Raw genomic sequence first — 14,513 nt, 5'->3', positions numbered from 1 at the left:
CACACAGACCCTCCCACACACCAGCTCCCCTACTATGCTGGGAGGCACTCCTTACCAAGGATGCCAAAGCAATAGTCCTTCAGGATGACTTTCACTGTGGAAGTTAAAGTTGTGACAAAAGGAAATCTTCATTCAGCCGCCAGTAACTGGGGATGACTGAGTTCCTCCACCTGCCTGGCCAACAAGGAGAAACGGGATGGACTCGAAGCGACCATTTCATCTAGCTGGACTGAGGTGGCCTGCTAGCTGGAGTGAAGCATGAGTTTCCCATTCCCAGCTCTGCCACTGAGACACCGCGGGCCCCAGGGAGGCCTCAAACGGACTCAGACACTGGACCCCTCCCGCAGACCCAGGCTCCCCAGCCTGACCTGCACATCCATCGTGCAGCAAAGCAGGACTTCACCATGGTTTCTGACCCAGGACAACAACTGAGTGTGCCAAACAATTTACCTCTGGTCAAGGAGCCTCCAGACGACTCGTTGAGCAAGTCTCGTGACACCCTGCAATTTTCAAGAGCACAGAGAATCTGGAGCATCTGGCCTGTCGCCCTCGCTTGTTGCTTCTCTGTCGCTGTCTGTCGAGGAGGCAACCTCACAACTGTGGTGGTTTTTGGGGTGGGGAGAGCCAGGCCAAGAAACCTGCACTAACTAGGGAAAGGAGACAGAGGAAGTGGTTGCGGCCGAGGGCGGGGGGCGGGGTGATATAAGGCGGCTGCTTCCTCAGGGTTCAGGAGCCGCAGGAGGCCCTTGTGTGCTGGATGTTGGACACGCTCTGCTGACGTCCAGGTGTGTGGTGTCCTCTTGTCCTGGGCTTCCTGACGGGTGGGCCTGTCCACCTGAGGGAAGCCCTGTAGGTAGAAGGGGCTGCAGGGTCGTGCCTGGCGCTCCCTATGGGAATGGCTTGGGTGCAAAGGAGGTTATGTATGCTCAGGGCCTACACCCCTTTGGGTCCAGCGCCAGCAGGGGGGAGACAGGCGCTTCAGCGCTATGGGAGCCTCTGGGTCGGCAAGGCAGTGCACAACGGTGTGCACGCTGGCTGTCCATGGCCAGCCCTGGAGGCTGGCCTCCGGTACGTCTAGGGCATAGGACGGGAGCCCCTTTGGAATGCTCCTTTCCGTACAGCACCCTCCGGGAGGAAGCCTGCTACGCGGAGTCTGTATTGTCATAGACCTGCCAGAGGGCGTGCCGGCCTTCTGGCCTCTGGAGCAGACGAATTCCACCTCAGCCTAACCAAGAGACTTTCCTCCCACGCGCCCGCCCAGACCCACTTTCCCCAGGCCGCCTCGGCTGCCCTCGCCCCAGCAGCCAGAGAGACTTCTCCTCTGGATCTGCAGTATTCCATTCCATCTACCTGGCCTGCCCAGTGAAGTGAGATGTTTCATACGTGCCGTGTGGGTCAATGGCTTGCCACACTCAGGATGTCAGTGAGGGCACAGGGCTTCCATGCCCAAGATTCCAAAGGCCACGCAGCCCGCGTGTGCCTGGATGCAGCGCTACCTGGCGCAAGCCCCGAGGGCTTCTCAGAGGAGGCATAGCTCGGGAGGTTGGGACTGCAGGCCAGCCTAGGTTGCTGCTGCCCGGGGAGACGCCCACCGCCCTCGCACTGACTGGCCGCCAGGGGAGAACCGCGGTCTTGGAGGGGCTCCTGGTGCCCTTTGGTCTCCATGTCTTCCCGCGGCTCCCTGCGCCCTTTGCGTGCAGTCCCTTAGGGGGCGCCTGCTAGCCCGGCGCATGCGCCCTGAGGGCCCGCCGTCCCACCGGCTGCGGTGAAGGGCAGCGGCAGGGTTCCTGCGGTGAGGGTCCGGCAGCACAGGCGGTGGTCAGTGGGAGTCCGAAGGGGGGCACCGTCTTCAGGATGGAGTCTCTACAGGAGGGGGAGGCCGGGGCGCAGAGCGAGCAGGTAGCTTTGGGGGAGGAGGCGGTGCTGGGAGCGGATGACATAATGGCGGAGGTGGAGGTGGTGGCCCACCAGGAAGCCGACGAGAAGCGGCAGGAGCAGGTCCAGCGGGCACAGCCTGGCCCTGGGCCCATGAGCCCAGAGTCTGCACTGGAGGAGCTGCTGGCCGTTCAGGTGGAGCTGGAGCCGGTTAATGCCCGAGCCAGGAAGGCCTTTTCTCAGCAGAGGGAAAAGATGGAGCGGAGGCGCAAGCCCCACCTGGACCGCAGAGGCGCCATCATCCAGAGCATGCCTGGCTTCTGGGCCAATGTTGTATCCTTTGCAGTGTTTCTTCTGCTTTTCCAGTTGAGAGGTGCTCTTGGGAAGTGTAAGGAACTTACGGGCGGCTCGGCGTCGATGTGACCATTTGGGGAACACGGGTGAGTGTCCACAGACAAATGTGGCTGAAGAAAGCCAGAGCAGACACGGGTACTATTTTCCTGCGTGCGTGAGAGAAACGCTTCATGGTGCCAAGCAGCAGACGTTTGGGGCATCTTTCTGAAGAGCAGAAGCGAGTTCTCAGCAGAACACGTGTTGCTGTGAATCAAGCTATTGTTAAGGGACTGTGACTGCTCCGCCTTGCCAGTCCGATCTGGGACTGGGCTTCTTCGGGTATGAGCAGATTCTGCCAGGCCTCAGACACCGGCAGTTCTCTGCATATCGCCCCTCCCCGTGTCAGTGCGGTCAGCCTCACAATGATACACCCTCGGTGAACCCCGAGAGGTCTGAATTCAGGGGGAGGGAGAGGAGAAAGGGAGGTCATTCATGGATGCAGATCTGAAAAAATCCCCTAGCCGCCCCTCTGGGTGCTCTTAGGCCTTCCCCGTTGCTTCTAGCTTTTCTTTCCGTTGCATCTCAAGGCTCTTTGACCTCAATCAGATTGCAAACCACCCTCAGATGTCGGCCCTGCTCACTGACCAAGATGAAGACATGCTGAGCTACATGATCAACTTGGAGGTGAGGCCGGGAAGACTAAGGCTGGAGGGTTGAGTGGGGGAGGGCAAGGGACATAATTTATTCCTGCAGGCAACAGTGGGCACCTCAGCCAAAAAGGTGTTTAAGCTTTCTCCACCTTGTCCGGACAGGTGAAAGAAGCGAAGCATCCCGTTCATCTCTGCCAGATCATGTTGTTCTTTCGGAGTAACCCCTACTTCCAGAATAAAGTGATTACCAAGGAATATCTCGTGAACGTCACAGGTGACAGGTGGCTCCCAGGATGGGTAGTGGAAGGAGGAAGGTGGGTGGATCAGTGCCAACGTGTTCCAGCCCCCTTACCAAAACATCCTCTGTCTGTAGAATACAGGGCTTCTCATTCCACTCCAATTCAGTGGTGTCAGGATTATGAAGTTGAGGCCTATCGCCGCAGACACAACAACAGCGGTCTTAACTTCTTCAACTGGTTTTCTGACCACAACTTCGCAGGATCCAATAGGATTGCTGAGGTGGGTCCTTGCTGGGAAACATGAGGAATGACCCCGGTGTGTTCCCAGCTGCTTGGGTCACCAGTCTGAGCTCTCATGAGGCCTTTTCCGGTTGATTCCCCTGACAGATCCTATGTAAGGACCTGTGGCGCAATCCCCTGCAATACTACAGGAGGATGAAGCCACCTGAAGAGGAAACAGAGATTTCAGGTGAGGCGTACAGTTGGAACTGGAGCTGTCTGATACCCGGGATAAGGGTGTTGACACACCTCTCTATTCAGGGAGCCTGGAGGCTCATTTCAGAAATGTAGAACCTGGGGGTCCGTCTTATCCATGTGGAAATTCCTTGAGAGGAAGACACAGCATGACAGAATCCAGGACATTCATGGCATTGGGCTGAAAAAGGCACATGAGACACTGCACTGCAAAGCAGGTTATAACTGTGGAGTCTTAAGCCCGGGGAAGCATAGTGCGTGTCCACACTCACTGAGAAGTAAAGCCGAGTTATTACCTTCAATCTGTGGCACTTGGTTCCATGGCCGTCAACCCGACGGGGAGTCATCTTACCAACCCCTAAAGCTTGGGCTCCCGGAATGTGCCTGGTTGTCCTCCTTGCCACAGACCACAAAGGACTGTTTAGATCGATGGATTTCCTTAAGCTATTACCCCATCGGATTTCCGTGTGCTTTTAGTGTACAACGCGTCTTGTTAGCTGACTCCTGTCACAGAGAATACTGGAAATGGGGCAGGTATTGCAGAGAATAGTTTGTAACACATGCACGGCAGGAGGAAGTTGAAGAGATCACAAAAGGGGAAGGGGTAGTCTTTTCTCAGCAGGCCGTAAAATTAAAACATTTTAAATGGTGGCTCAGAGGAGATGCAATTTGACATGTGTTTGTGTTTCTCTAGGGAACGCGCAGATGTTGGGTTGAATATGATGGAGCATCGGACACAGGTGCTGTGTTCACCTAACACGGCAGAACTCCTGAAAACTTACTACAGTATGCAGGATGTCAGCACTCAGCATGGTCTTGTGCACAGGAACTAAAGGACAAGCAGATCCAGTCACAGCAAATGAAGACAGGAAGCGGGGTGGGGGAATTGAATTGTATGGAATAAAAAATAAACAGTATTAAGGATGTGTGGCTCTGTGTGTGTGTGTGTGTGTGTGTGTCTGTGTGTCTGTGTGTGTGTGTCGGTTGATCCCCTGGATTCCGCTGTCATAATGAATTGATCAATCTATATGTTTGATTCTCTTCATGAAAATGACCAGTCTGTGTGGGAGCTGGGCCTCTGAATTTGTAGAGTGAATTGGTGTGAAATGTTTTGGGATTCTTTCTATAGCACAGAGTTGGGGAGGTACAAGAAACAGAAGACAGTTAAGTTGACAGCTTACTTCATCCTATGGAAGCAGAGATAGTTCAATGACATTGGGTGATGGACACTGAGATATCCAGGGCCCAGTTTGCTGGGGTAAGGTACCTGCAAAATCCTTCATTTTGGGTATCATCAGTCACATTAAGATAGCACAGGATAATGGAAATGTTAACGTTATCTTTCGTGTCGAATTCACAGCTTATTTTTCTTTAAAGGCGAATGCATAATCTTTTTCTGGGACAATCAGCCTCTCAGGACTTCTCACACACCAACGTGAGAAGAAATGAGCACATAAGGTATATGGAAGCCTTATGGGAAAGGTTTCAGAGGCATATGAGAAGACATTCAGGATACGCCCTTTTTTTTTTTTTTTTTTTTTTTTTTTTTCTGGCGTAGGTGACTAAGGCAAAACACAAACATGCAGAAGTGAGGGGAAAGGTGGTGGATTTGTGGAATATAAGATTGCCTGAGGATCCATGCCTGGACTGTCTTGTCACTTGATGACCCAGAATATGGACGATGTTGTTGATGTTTACATCTTTAGCTGGGTTAAGCTTTTCTCCAAGATGCTTCTTTAGGTGAGGAGGCGAAAATGTACGTAGCTAACACCAATGCGAGTGCATTTTGTGCATTTTTTTCTTTACGATTTTCCTTAAATTTTTATTAAAGCAATGACCTGGTCTATTAAATATAATACTATAATGTACAAATCAAACCTGGACACTTACCATAACTCTGATACGTAAGAAATTCCTCTTGGATGGTCAGAATGATCTCTACCACGTCCCCCAACGTTGCCGTCACGGTCACTACATTTACGACAGGTTTGCTACGGTCAGCAGGAACATCTTCAGAAAACCATTTGACAGAACCGGAAACTATTATAGTACCTATATCCTCCAGAGGAATGTTCATCCCGACTAGAATAACCACAATCATGGTATCCATAACCTCTAGGTGGTGGACCATCATCCCTGGTGTCTCAGGAACTCGTATGAATTCTGCTTCCGTAAGTTAAAGCAACAAATTCTAAATTATCAACTTCTCGTATCCCAAACATAACTAACTTACAACTTAAACACAATAAAGGACCAAACACACGAATAGTTGTTTCTCCAAATACTATATGCAAATGCTCAAAAGGCACATGGAAGAAATCATCATAATTAGTTATTCAGAAAATGCATTTCAAAACCAAAATGAGAAAGCATACTTCACACACACTGGAATGGGAATACATTTTAAAAAGCAGGAAATATCAAGTGTTTGAGAGGACGTAGATAATTTGGAACCCTGACACAATGCTAGCTGGAATGGAAAATGATGCAGCTACTATGAAGAAATGTGGTGGTTCCCCAAGAAAATAAACACAATTATCACAGGACCAAGCAATTCCATTCTCACATACTGAGAAATGAATAAGGGTGCCCAGACAAATAGGTATGTAGAAATACAGTGGTGGAAACAACCCAAATAAAATAATGGGTCAGCAGCTTGTGTAAGGAAAGAAGTGCTACAATGTAAACGATCCTTCAGGGCATCGTGCAAAGGAAAGGAGACAGTTATAAAAAGTCCTGTATTGTTTGAGCCCACCAACATGAAATACCCGGAACAGGTACCTTCAGAGGCAGAAAACAGATTGCTGTTTGTTAGGGGCTGAGGGAAGGGAGAAAACGAAAGGAACTGCTTAACGGGTAGTGGGGTTGTAGTTTGGAGTGATGAAAATGTTCTGGAACTAGATGGAGGTGGTTGTTGCACAACACAGGTTGTATTAAGCGCCACTTAACTATTTACCTTAAAATGTTTAATTTTGTTTTGTGAATTTCATCACCACAACAAAAGTCAACAATTTTTCCATTTTTCCTTTGCCTATCCTTTGTTGCGTGTAACCCTCATCTCTTGGTGACACATGGTCGTTCTCTGGGAGGAGCCTGGCTCTCTGCGTGAAGGACCTCCGTAATTCTCTCATCCACATGACATGGGACATTGAATGTTAAAATGATTTCATATTATGTAAAGAACACAGATTCTGAAACACAATATTTTTCTTGTCTAAAACCACTTTTTACAATGATTTCTTGTATGACTCTGTCCTTCTTTCCCTAAATTCCTAGACTTCCGTGACAACTAAAACATTTCTCCCGGCTTTGGATAATCCCATGGCTCCACAAGGCCTGTTCTACCAACGAGCTGAAGGCAGACATTAATTCTTAAGTCAAAGTTCATTTTTAATTGTTAGTAACCAGTTAGTTATTATTTTTCTCAGATTACTATACATAAGATTTTTTCCATACCTACAAGACCAAGCAACTTTCAGTTTCTACTAAAACTTAAAATATAAAAGTATAACTGTGAACAAAAAATGGACTTTCTGCTATGTACCAGGAAGTGTGCTAGACGTAAGAGAAATAAAAGCAACAAGGAAAACTTAAATATGTACTTAAGTCAATTTAACGATCAACACATTAATACATGGTGCAGTGAGGACAAAATACCCACAATTTACAGTGAAGAAAAACATGTAAAATGTAAGCTGTTTTTGAAGCATAAATGGCTATTTGTGAGACACACGCTGGGAAGATTAACTCTCAAGAAGTCCAGCAAAGCACGTTGGTGATAGCATAAAGAGTAACGGGAACTAACAGGAGATTGGGGTGATGCAGTAAAACAGAACAACTTGAAAGTGTCCAGAATGCAATGATTTTCATGGTAATATAAAGGAATTCCGTACGTAATAGAAGGACACAACTCTTTAAAGCTGCGATAAACACACAATCCCCAGAATTTAAGATTCAATGAGACAGAGACCATTGGTTGGATCAAAATAAGTCCTCAAACACACTGGGAAAAAGGAGTCATTAGGTATTCATGTTACAACAAATCACTGCGTTAACAGGATAACAATATTTGTAGGAGAGAAAGAGCAAGGATGGGGCAAAAATGCCAGTTAGTCATTCTGTTACCCAATTTCAATCTTCTCATGTTCGTTTCTACTTTCAAGTACTTAACACTTCCTTAAATGTAAAAATCTGGTTGAAATATACTTTCTCAAGAATGTATTTTCAGAAAATGTGAAAGAATCTTTTCTTCTTGTGAGTCTGTCTTGGTGTCTCTCTGTAGACATTTTCCACCTTGTAAGTTTGTCTAGCTGTCTATCCATAGCTTGTCTATGCTATAGATGTATTTCCATGAATTGGAACTAAATCCATTAATAGCTTTTAGGAAATACTGACTGATTTCTCTCCTTTCTGTGAGAGTTCCTTCTAAGTTTGAATGCTGCTTGAAAGCTTTGAAGATCTATTTACACTTGTATTGGAATACTAACATACAAACAGGACTGCCATACGTTCATTTACGTAACGTTTATTCCAATATCCTTCCAACTACACTTGCACTTCCTCAGGCAAAAAGAAGAGGATATCTAAAGCATTTCAGATCACATGACATTACGCCACCTTCAAAAGTTTAGTAATACCAAAAAGATCCTGAAATGCTGTTAAGTGAAAAGCAGTTTGGAGATTAAGAATAAGGGACGGTTACATCTCCATTCATATCCTCGACAGCATTTTTAGCATCTGCAGCGTTCTCAAAATACATGCAAAGCATTTGAGCTTGCTGATTTCCCCTTCATTTCACAGAAGAACTAAATTATGTGAAAATATCTTACGTTTATATAATGGACTCAACGGAGTACTAAGAAACCAAAAACGAAATTGCATTTCACATCATTACTGTGATTCTTACTACTATGTCATCTCAATCGTCAGCCTATTTTATTCCAATTTGTTCTCCACCTCCACAACACACTTACTTTTGCTCATTTTCCTTTCTCAGCAACAGGTGACCTTTACCACAGACCCTTCACCTGCTGCCATGAGAATTTTCCCAATATGAAATATAAACTTGAAAATTACAGTTTAATAACAAATAACTATTTCAACTTATGTCTCCAGTAAACATATTAACTATACATTTACTTTGGAAAAGTAGAGATAAATAGCACCGACATATTAATGTGTATGTATATGCATATATACACACGTATACATACATACACACATATATATACACACACACATACATACATACAACACACATACACATACACACACACACACACACACACATAAACAAACATATGTATAACAGTTGCCTGCCAATATGGGAACATATTTCCCAAATATTGCTTTAGGCGTCTTTTCATTGGTTTCTAAATGGAGGCCACCAATGTTAAGCTTGGCAGGCCGATCTGCTTCCGTCAGTTTGCTGTAAATGGTTAAAAAAAAAAAAAAAAAAAAAAAAAAGTCTATATTTAGGTAATCATAAATAAGCCAAAAAGATAAAATTTTGTTACACACTCTGTTGAAAACTCAAGTGAGATTCCCTTACAGAGGCTGACAGCTTTCTAGTAATTCTTCTTTTTTTTTTTTCATGAAATGACCGTGACTTTTACAATGCAAAACTGGAGATGTTTACTGAGCACATGCATTAAGGGATCAAACACGAATTCCATTATTCAAATTCTGTGAAAAGTTTTCCAGGATTAAAAATAACACCTCAGAATAAATTAACCCACCACACACTCTGTAGGATAATGTAGCCCAGCTCTGTCTTACAATTTATAGCCCTTTTCATCTTTGTATTCACATCATTCATTTATTTGTTTCAGTGTCCCAAGTTATATGAAAGAATGTGTCATCTAAAAAAATAACATTCTTTGTTCAAAGTGACCTGCCACATTACTTGTTATGAATTGTTTCTTGCTTGTTCTGCTAACACTTACATAAAACGTCCAAGCTACTTGGGAGGCTCAGGCAAGAAAATCACTTGTATCTGGCGGGGGGTAGAGATTGTACTGACTGAGATTGCACTACTGTACTCCAGCCAGGATGATAAAAACTCCATCACCATCATCGTCATCCTCGTCGTCATCCAATAAAATATAAAATAAAATAAATCCTTATGGAGCAAATTAACCCGTCACATTTCTACCCTACAGTGCATTGTACTGGTGTTCTCTATTATGCCCTGAACACATAAATCATTCTCTTGTAAAGTCACATTCGCACTTACGTTTACCGAGGCATTGTTCACAATAGCAAAGACATGGAACCAACTCACATGCCTACCAGTGATACCCTGGAAAAAGACAATGAGGCACATACACACCATGGAATAGTAAGCATAACCATACAAACGATGTGTTTCTGTCCTTTGCAGGGACATGGGTGATGCTGGAAAGCATCATTCTCAGCAAAATAACACCAGAACAAAAAGGAAAACACTGCATGTTCTCGCTCTTAAGTTGGGTGTGAACAATGAAAACACATGGATACAGGCAGGGCAACATCACACACTGGGGCCTGTCGGTTGGTGGAGGGCTAGTGGAGGGATAGCATTAGGAGAAATACCTAATGTATGTGACGGTTGATGGGTGCAGCAAACCACCATAGCACATGTATACCTAGGTAACAGAACTGCACATTCTGCACGTGTACCCCAGAGCTTAAAGTATTTTTAAAAAAGAAATACATATAGACATATACTCTACGTGTATTAAAATATAAACAATGCATAAATTTCATCTCTATGCAAATACATATATAAATACAGATACATGTATTGTATATGTTTACGAATACTTATATTTTTAAATCCATCATATAGATTACATGGTTTATACATACATTAAATTATAAGATATGAACTTCAAAGTGTAAGTTATACTTTTCTATGACATGTAAATTCCATATTACTTGATGGACAGTAAAACATTTTACATGGCATATATTTCATGAGTTCCATGTAACACTGAGGCATAAATAATGGGAACTCTGGTGAAAAGAGTGAAATCAAATAGTAGAGGGAATTTAGAGGAAAGCTCTAAACAAAAACAGCCTACATACTCAGGATCGTTACCTGAATATTCCTTATGCCCTCAACCAAGTAACTTTAGGCAAGCACAACTTATACAGTCACATGAAAGGAGTGAGTGTATCGTCTCCTCTGCCATTCCGTTTGTTGAAGCGTCATCATTTGTTTGGTCTCTCTGCTTGATTCTGATACTCACTTACTCACTTGCAGCTTACAGTTTGTTCTCCCAGTAGCCAGAATTACACTCAGAGTAAAACCGAAAGGATAGGTCTTTGATCTCACTCAAGCATTTTCCTTCATTCTTGTCTTGCCACATGATGGGAGTATGACTCCTTGCTTCGTTCTAGTCTCAGAATTATTTCAATGGTTATTATCTCGGCCTAGAATTATCTTCCCCCATCTATGTTCCTAGATTACTTCCCTAATAATAATTACTGCCGCCCTGAGACTTTGGTAGCCTAGTGACTCTAACTAGTGATACTACAGTCTTGGCAGGCTATGATAAAACACCAGAGGAAAAGAAAAACAAAAATTTTGGCTTCAGCCTTCTCAAATATCTCTGAATATACTTTCAGCCTTCTCAAATATCTCTGAATATACCTCCAATAAATACAGTTTTTCTACATAACAACCGCTTTCTACTTAATTCCTGAAGTAATTCTTGGTGTTGGATTCATTTCATTCTTCACATTGATTCAAAGCGTATATGTAACGTGAAGGCGAATTCAGAATTTCATGTGTCAGCAAATAAAATGTTCAAAATGATGCAAAATACAAATGTGAAATTGTATTTGTGAACTTCACTGTTCTTTCAAATTATATTTAAATACCTACCCACTCAGACAATTTTTTTTTAACTATCTGCCTGTTCTCCTCAGGTGGGAAAAAAGGTATCAGAGTTCTTGAATAATTTATGAAAGACAAAATGACAATACTATACAAGGTTTAACCTATTCACAATACTGTATTCAGCAAACGGGAACATTAATTTTAAAATGAGTAAGTAAACAAAATATGTGATTTTAGTAATTCTAAAATATGTGTACAGGAAGAACATAGAAGAGGCCTTAACATACATAAACGAACAATTGAGGCTGGGCACCATGGCTCGCCCCTGGAAGCCCAGCATTTTGGGAGGCCAATGCGTTTGGATCGCTTGAGGTCAGGAGTGCAAGGCCAGCCTGAAAAACAGGGTGAAACCCAGTCTTGACTAAAAATACAAAAATTAGCTGGACATTGTGGCGTGTGCCTACAATACCAGCTCCTCGGAAGGCTGAGGCAAGGGAATCGCTTAAAGCTGGGAGGCAGCGGTTGCAGCGGGCCAAGATCGTGCCACTTCACTCCGGCCTGGGTGAGAGAAGGAGACTCCATCTCAAAAGAAACACACACACACACACACACACACACACACACACACACGCACACACACATCCCAAAAACTAATGAAGCAAATAAAGTGTGTTTGAGAAAAAATGCTCACAGGAAACTCACATATCCAACAGAAAAAAAAAAAAAATCCTTTAAAACAAAAGTTCCAGGAGGGGCACATAAGAAAAAAAATTTAACACTTTGCATATACAGTGCAAATAGTAACCTGAAAAGAACCACGGGGGAAGAAACTCAAAATTTACAACTAAGTGCTCTAAAAGAAGTTGAAAGTCCCTCTCCACGTCCATGTATTGCAAACTTGATCCTAAAAACTGACAGGAGCAGAACAATAAAAATATATCGGAAAAGTGGTAAAACACTTCGGGTCTCATATAAGAATTGTAATGGAAAATGCATCAGTCTGCAGTTTTTCCATACATTTATGAACAAATTACATGTTTTCATACATAAATTTGCTTTTCAGTATTCCAGGAAATTAAGTTTTATATTAATAGTAAGCAATGTTAACTAAGCAGGTGTTTACGAAGGTAACTGACACTGGGTGTCCACAACATCATTCAGGTGGGCCATAATTCCCAGCCAGTTTCCCTCCCTGGTCACATATTGAGGTTTCCCAGCCATTCTGCAATCTCTAATTGCAAAATGAAAGGAGGCAGTTACAAAACGTCCTGCAGTGCTTCAGCCCATTAACAGGAAATACCCAGGACGGGTAAGTTGGGAGGCAGAAACCAGATTGCTGTTTGCTAGGTGCTGAGAGAAGGGAGAAAATGAAAGGAACTGCTTGACTGGTAGTGCAGTTGTAGTTTGGAGTGATGAAAATGTTCTGGAAGTAGATGGAGAGAGTTGTTGCACAGCACAGATTGTGTTACATGCCAGGTAACGATTTCCATTAAAATGTTTAATTTTGTTACGTGAAATTCATCACCACAACAAAAGTCAACTATTTTTCCATTTTTCCTCTACCTATCCTTCGTTGCGTAACCCTCATCTCTTGGTGACACACGGTCATTTCTCTGGGAAGAGCCTGGCTCTCTGCGTGAAGGACCTCCTTCCTTTTAATTTTCTCATCCAGGTGACATGGGACATGTAACGTTAAAATGATTTAATATTGTGTAAAGATCTCAAAATCTGAAACACAATTTTTTCTTGTCTAAAACAACTTTTCAAAATTATTTCTGGTATGATTCTGTCCTTCTTTCCCTTAATTGCTAGACATTCATGACAACTTAAATATTTCTTCCGGCTTTGGATAATCCCATGGCTCCACAAGGCCAGTTCTACTAATGAAGCTGAAGGCAGACATTAATTCGTAAGAAAAAGTTCATTTTTAATTGTCATTTATTAGTTACTGAAGGTTTTTCTTTTCATATGAATTACTGATGACTACTAATGATGTAGAGAAAACAGGTAAAACCATGAAAGTCTTCGCTGAATATAAAGTTTACATACGTCGTCCTTTCTCAGCTGAAGAAGGTAAATTTTCCCATGTTCTTCAATCCGTCTCACACACACAAAGATTGCTGCCTTTGAATGACTGCACGCTAAAATTTTACATAAAAGCGCTCCCTCATCTCTAAGCGATTGGCTCTAGCTTAAACGTTGGCAAATTGACATGCACTAGTGCAGCTCTTCTCATGGTGACCAATATTTATTTTTACTGCAATTAGCAATACACTTAAAGGGGTCATTACAATGATGTACCTGTTTCAAAAATAGAAAACCTCCTCCTTTAACATACTCTTCACATGCTAATTCCTAGAGGTCAGTCTCTCACCTATGATGTGATCGCTGGCTAGTCTTCTAATGGAAATGTGCTAGCTTGTGTATTCTGAAATCAATAAATATTTAACTTCATCGATACTCTACACGTGAAATGTAAAATCGAAAATGCCAGGCTTCAGTTTCCTCCATATGATGATGGAGTCCTTGGTGAGAATTTTAATTTGTTCTGTTTAAATTTCTTTGCTTAGAACTGTTACTTTATTGTCTTACATTCTTCTGTTGAGGCGGCAATCTTACCCTTCGCAGTCTCAGCAATGTGACTTCTTTTTCAATTCTGCGTTTCACCTCGTGCTGCTTAGAACTAAATTCCCTCCTCAAATAATTTCAAATTCTACACTAAGGATGTAGTGTTAAGATTTCAACATCCCTGTACAATCTGAATGATTGCACACATCCCATATATTTACACCCCCCACATATTTCTATACACCATATCTTACTTTACACCCCCCATATATTTCACAACTCTGCACTTTTGTGGGATGCACTTAACTTAAAAATGCTGGCCTCCTTCAAGTCTACCTTTCAAGCGTTAATTTCATTAATCAATATTATTTAACATCAGGGATTGCTTATTTGCAACATGCTCTTTTACTTCTTAGTATCCTCGCATAACCAATGAGAATGCCTTGCACGCAAGTATTACTGAGGTCTCAGAAACTGGATGGCCAGGCACAGTGGCTCACACTGTGAGTCAGTGTGGAAGACTGAGGCAGGTGGACTGCGTGAGCCCAG

General features: G+C 43.4%; 1 protein-coding gene across 1 annotated transcript; it reads left to right on the top strand.

Moving 5' to 3' along the window:
* Positions 1 to 1,730: 1,730 nt before the first annotated feature.
* On the top strand, positions 1,731 to 4,488 carry LOC141409529 (testis-specific Y-encoded protein 2-like). Its single transcript, XM_074030526.1, is given in 7 exon segments — positions 1,731 to 1,763; positions 1,765 to 2,208; positions 2,815 to 2,892; positions 3,021 to 3,132; positions 3,232 to 3,377; positions 3,485 to 3,566; positions 4,266 to 4,488. Coding segments are annotated over 7 exon segments (918 nt in total). The 3' UTR covers positions 4,289 to 4,488.
* The last annotated feature ends 10,025 nt before the right edge of the window (positions 4,489 to 14,513 follow it).

This window comes from Macaca fascicularis, chromosome Y (assembly GCF_037993035.2).
Source record: "Macaca fascicularis isolate 582-1 chromosome Y, T2T-MFA8v1.1".
Taxonomy (NCBI): domain Eukaryota; kingdom Metazoa; phylum Chordata; class Mammalia; order Primates; family Cercopithecidae; genus Macaca; species Macaca fascicularis.
Note: the sequence above shows the minus strand (reverse complement) of the source record. Positions and strands in the feature narration are given on the sequence as shown.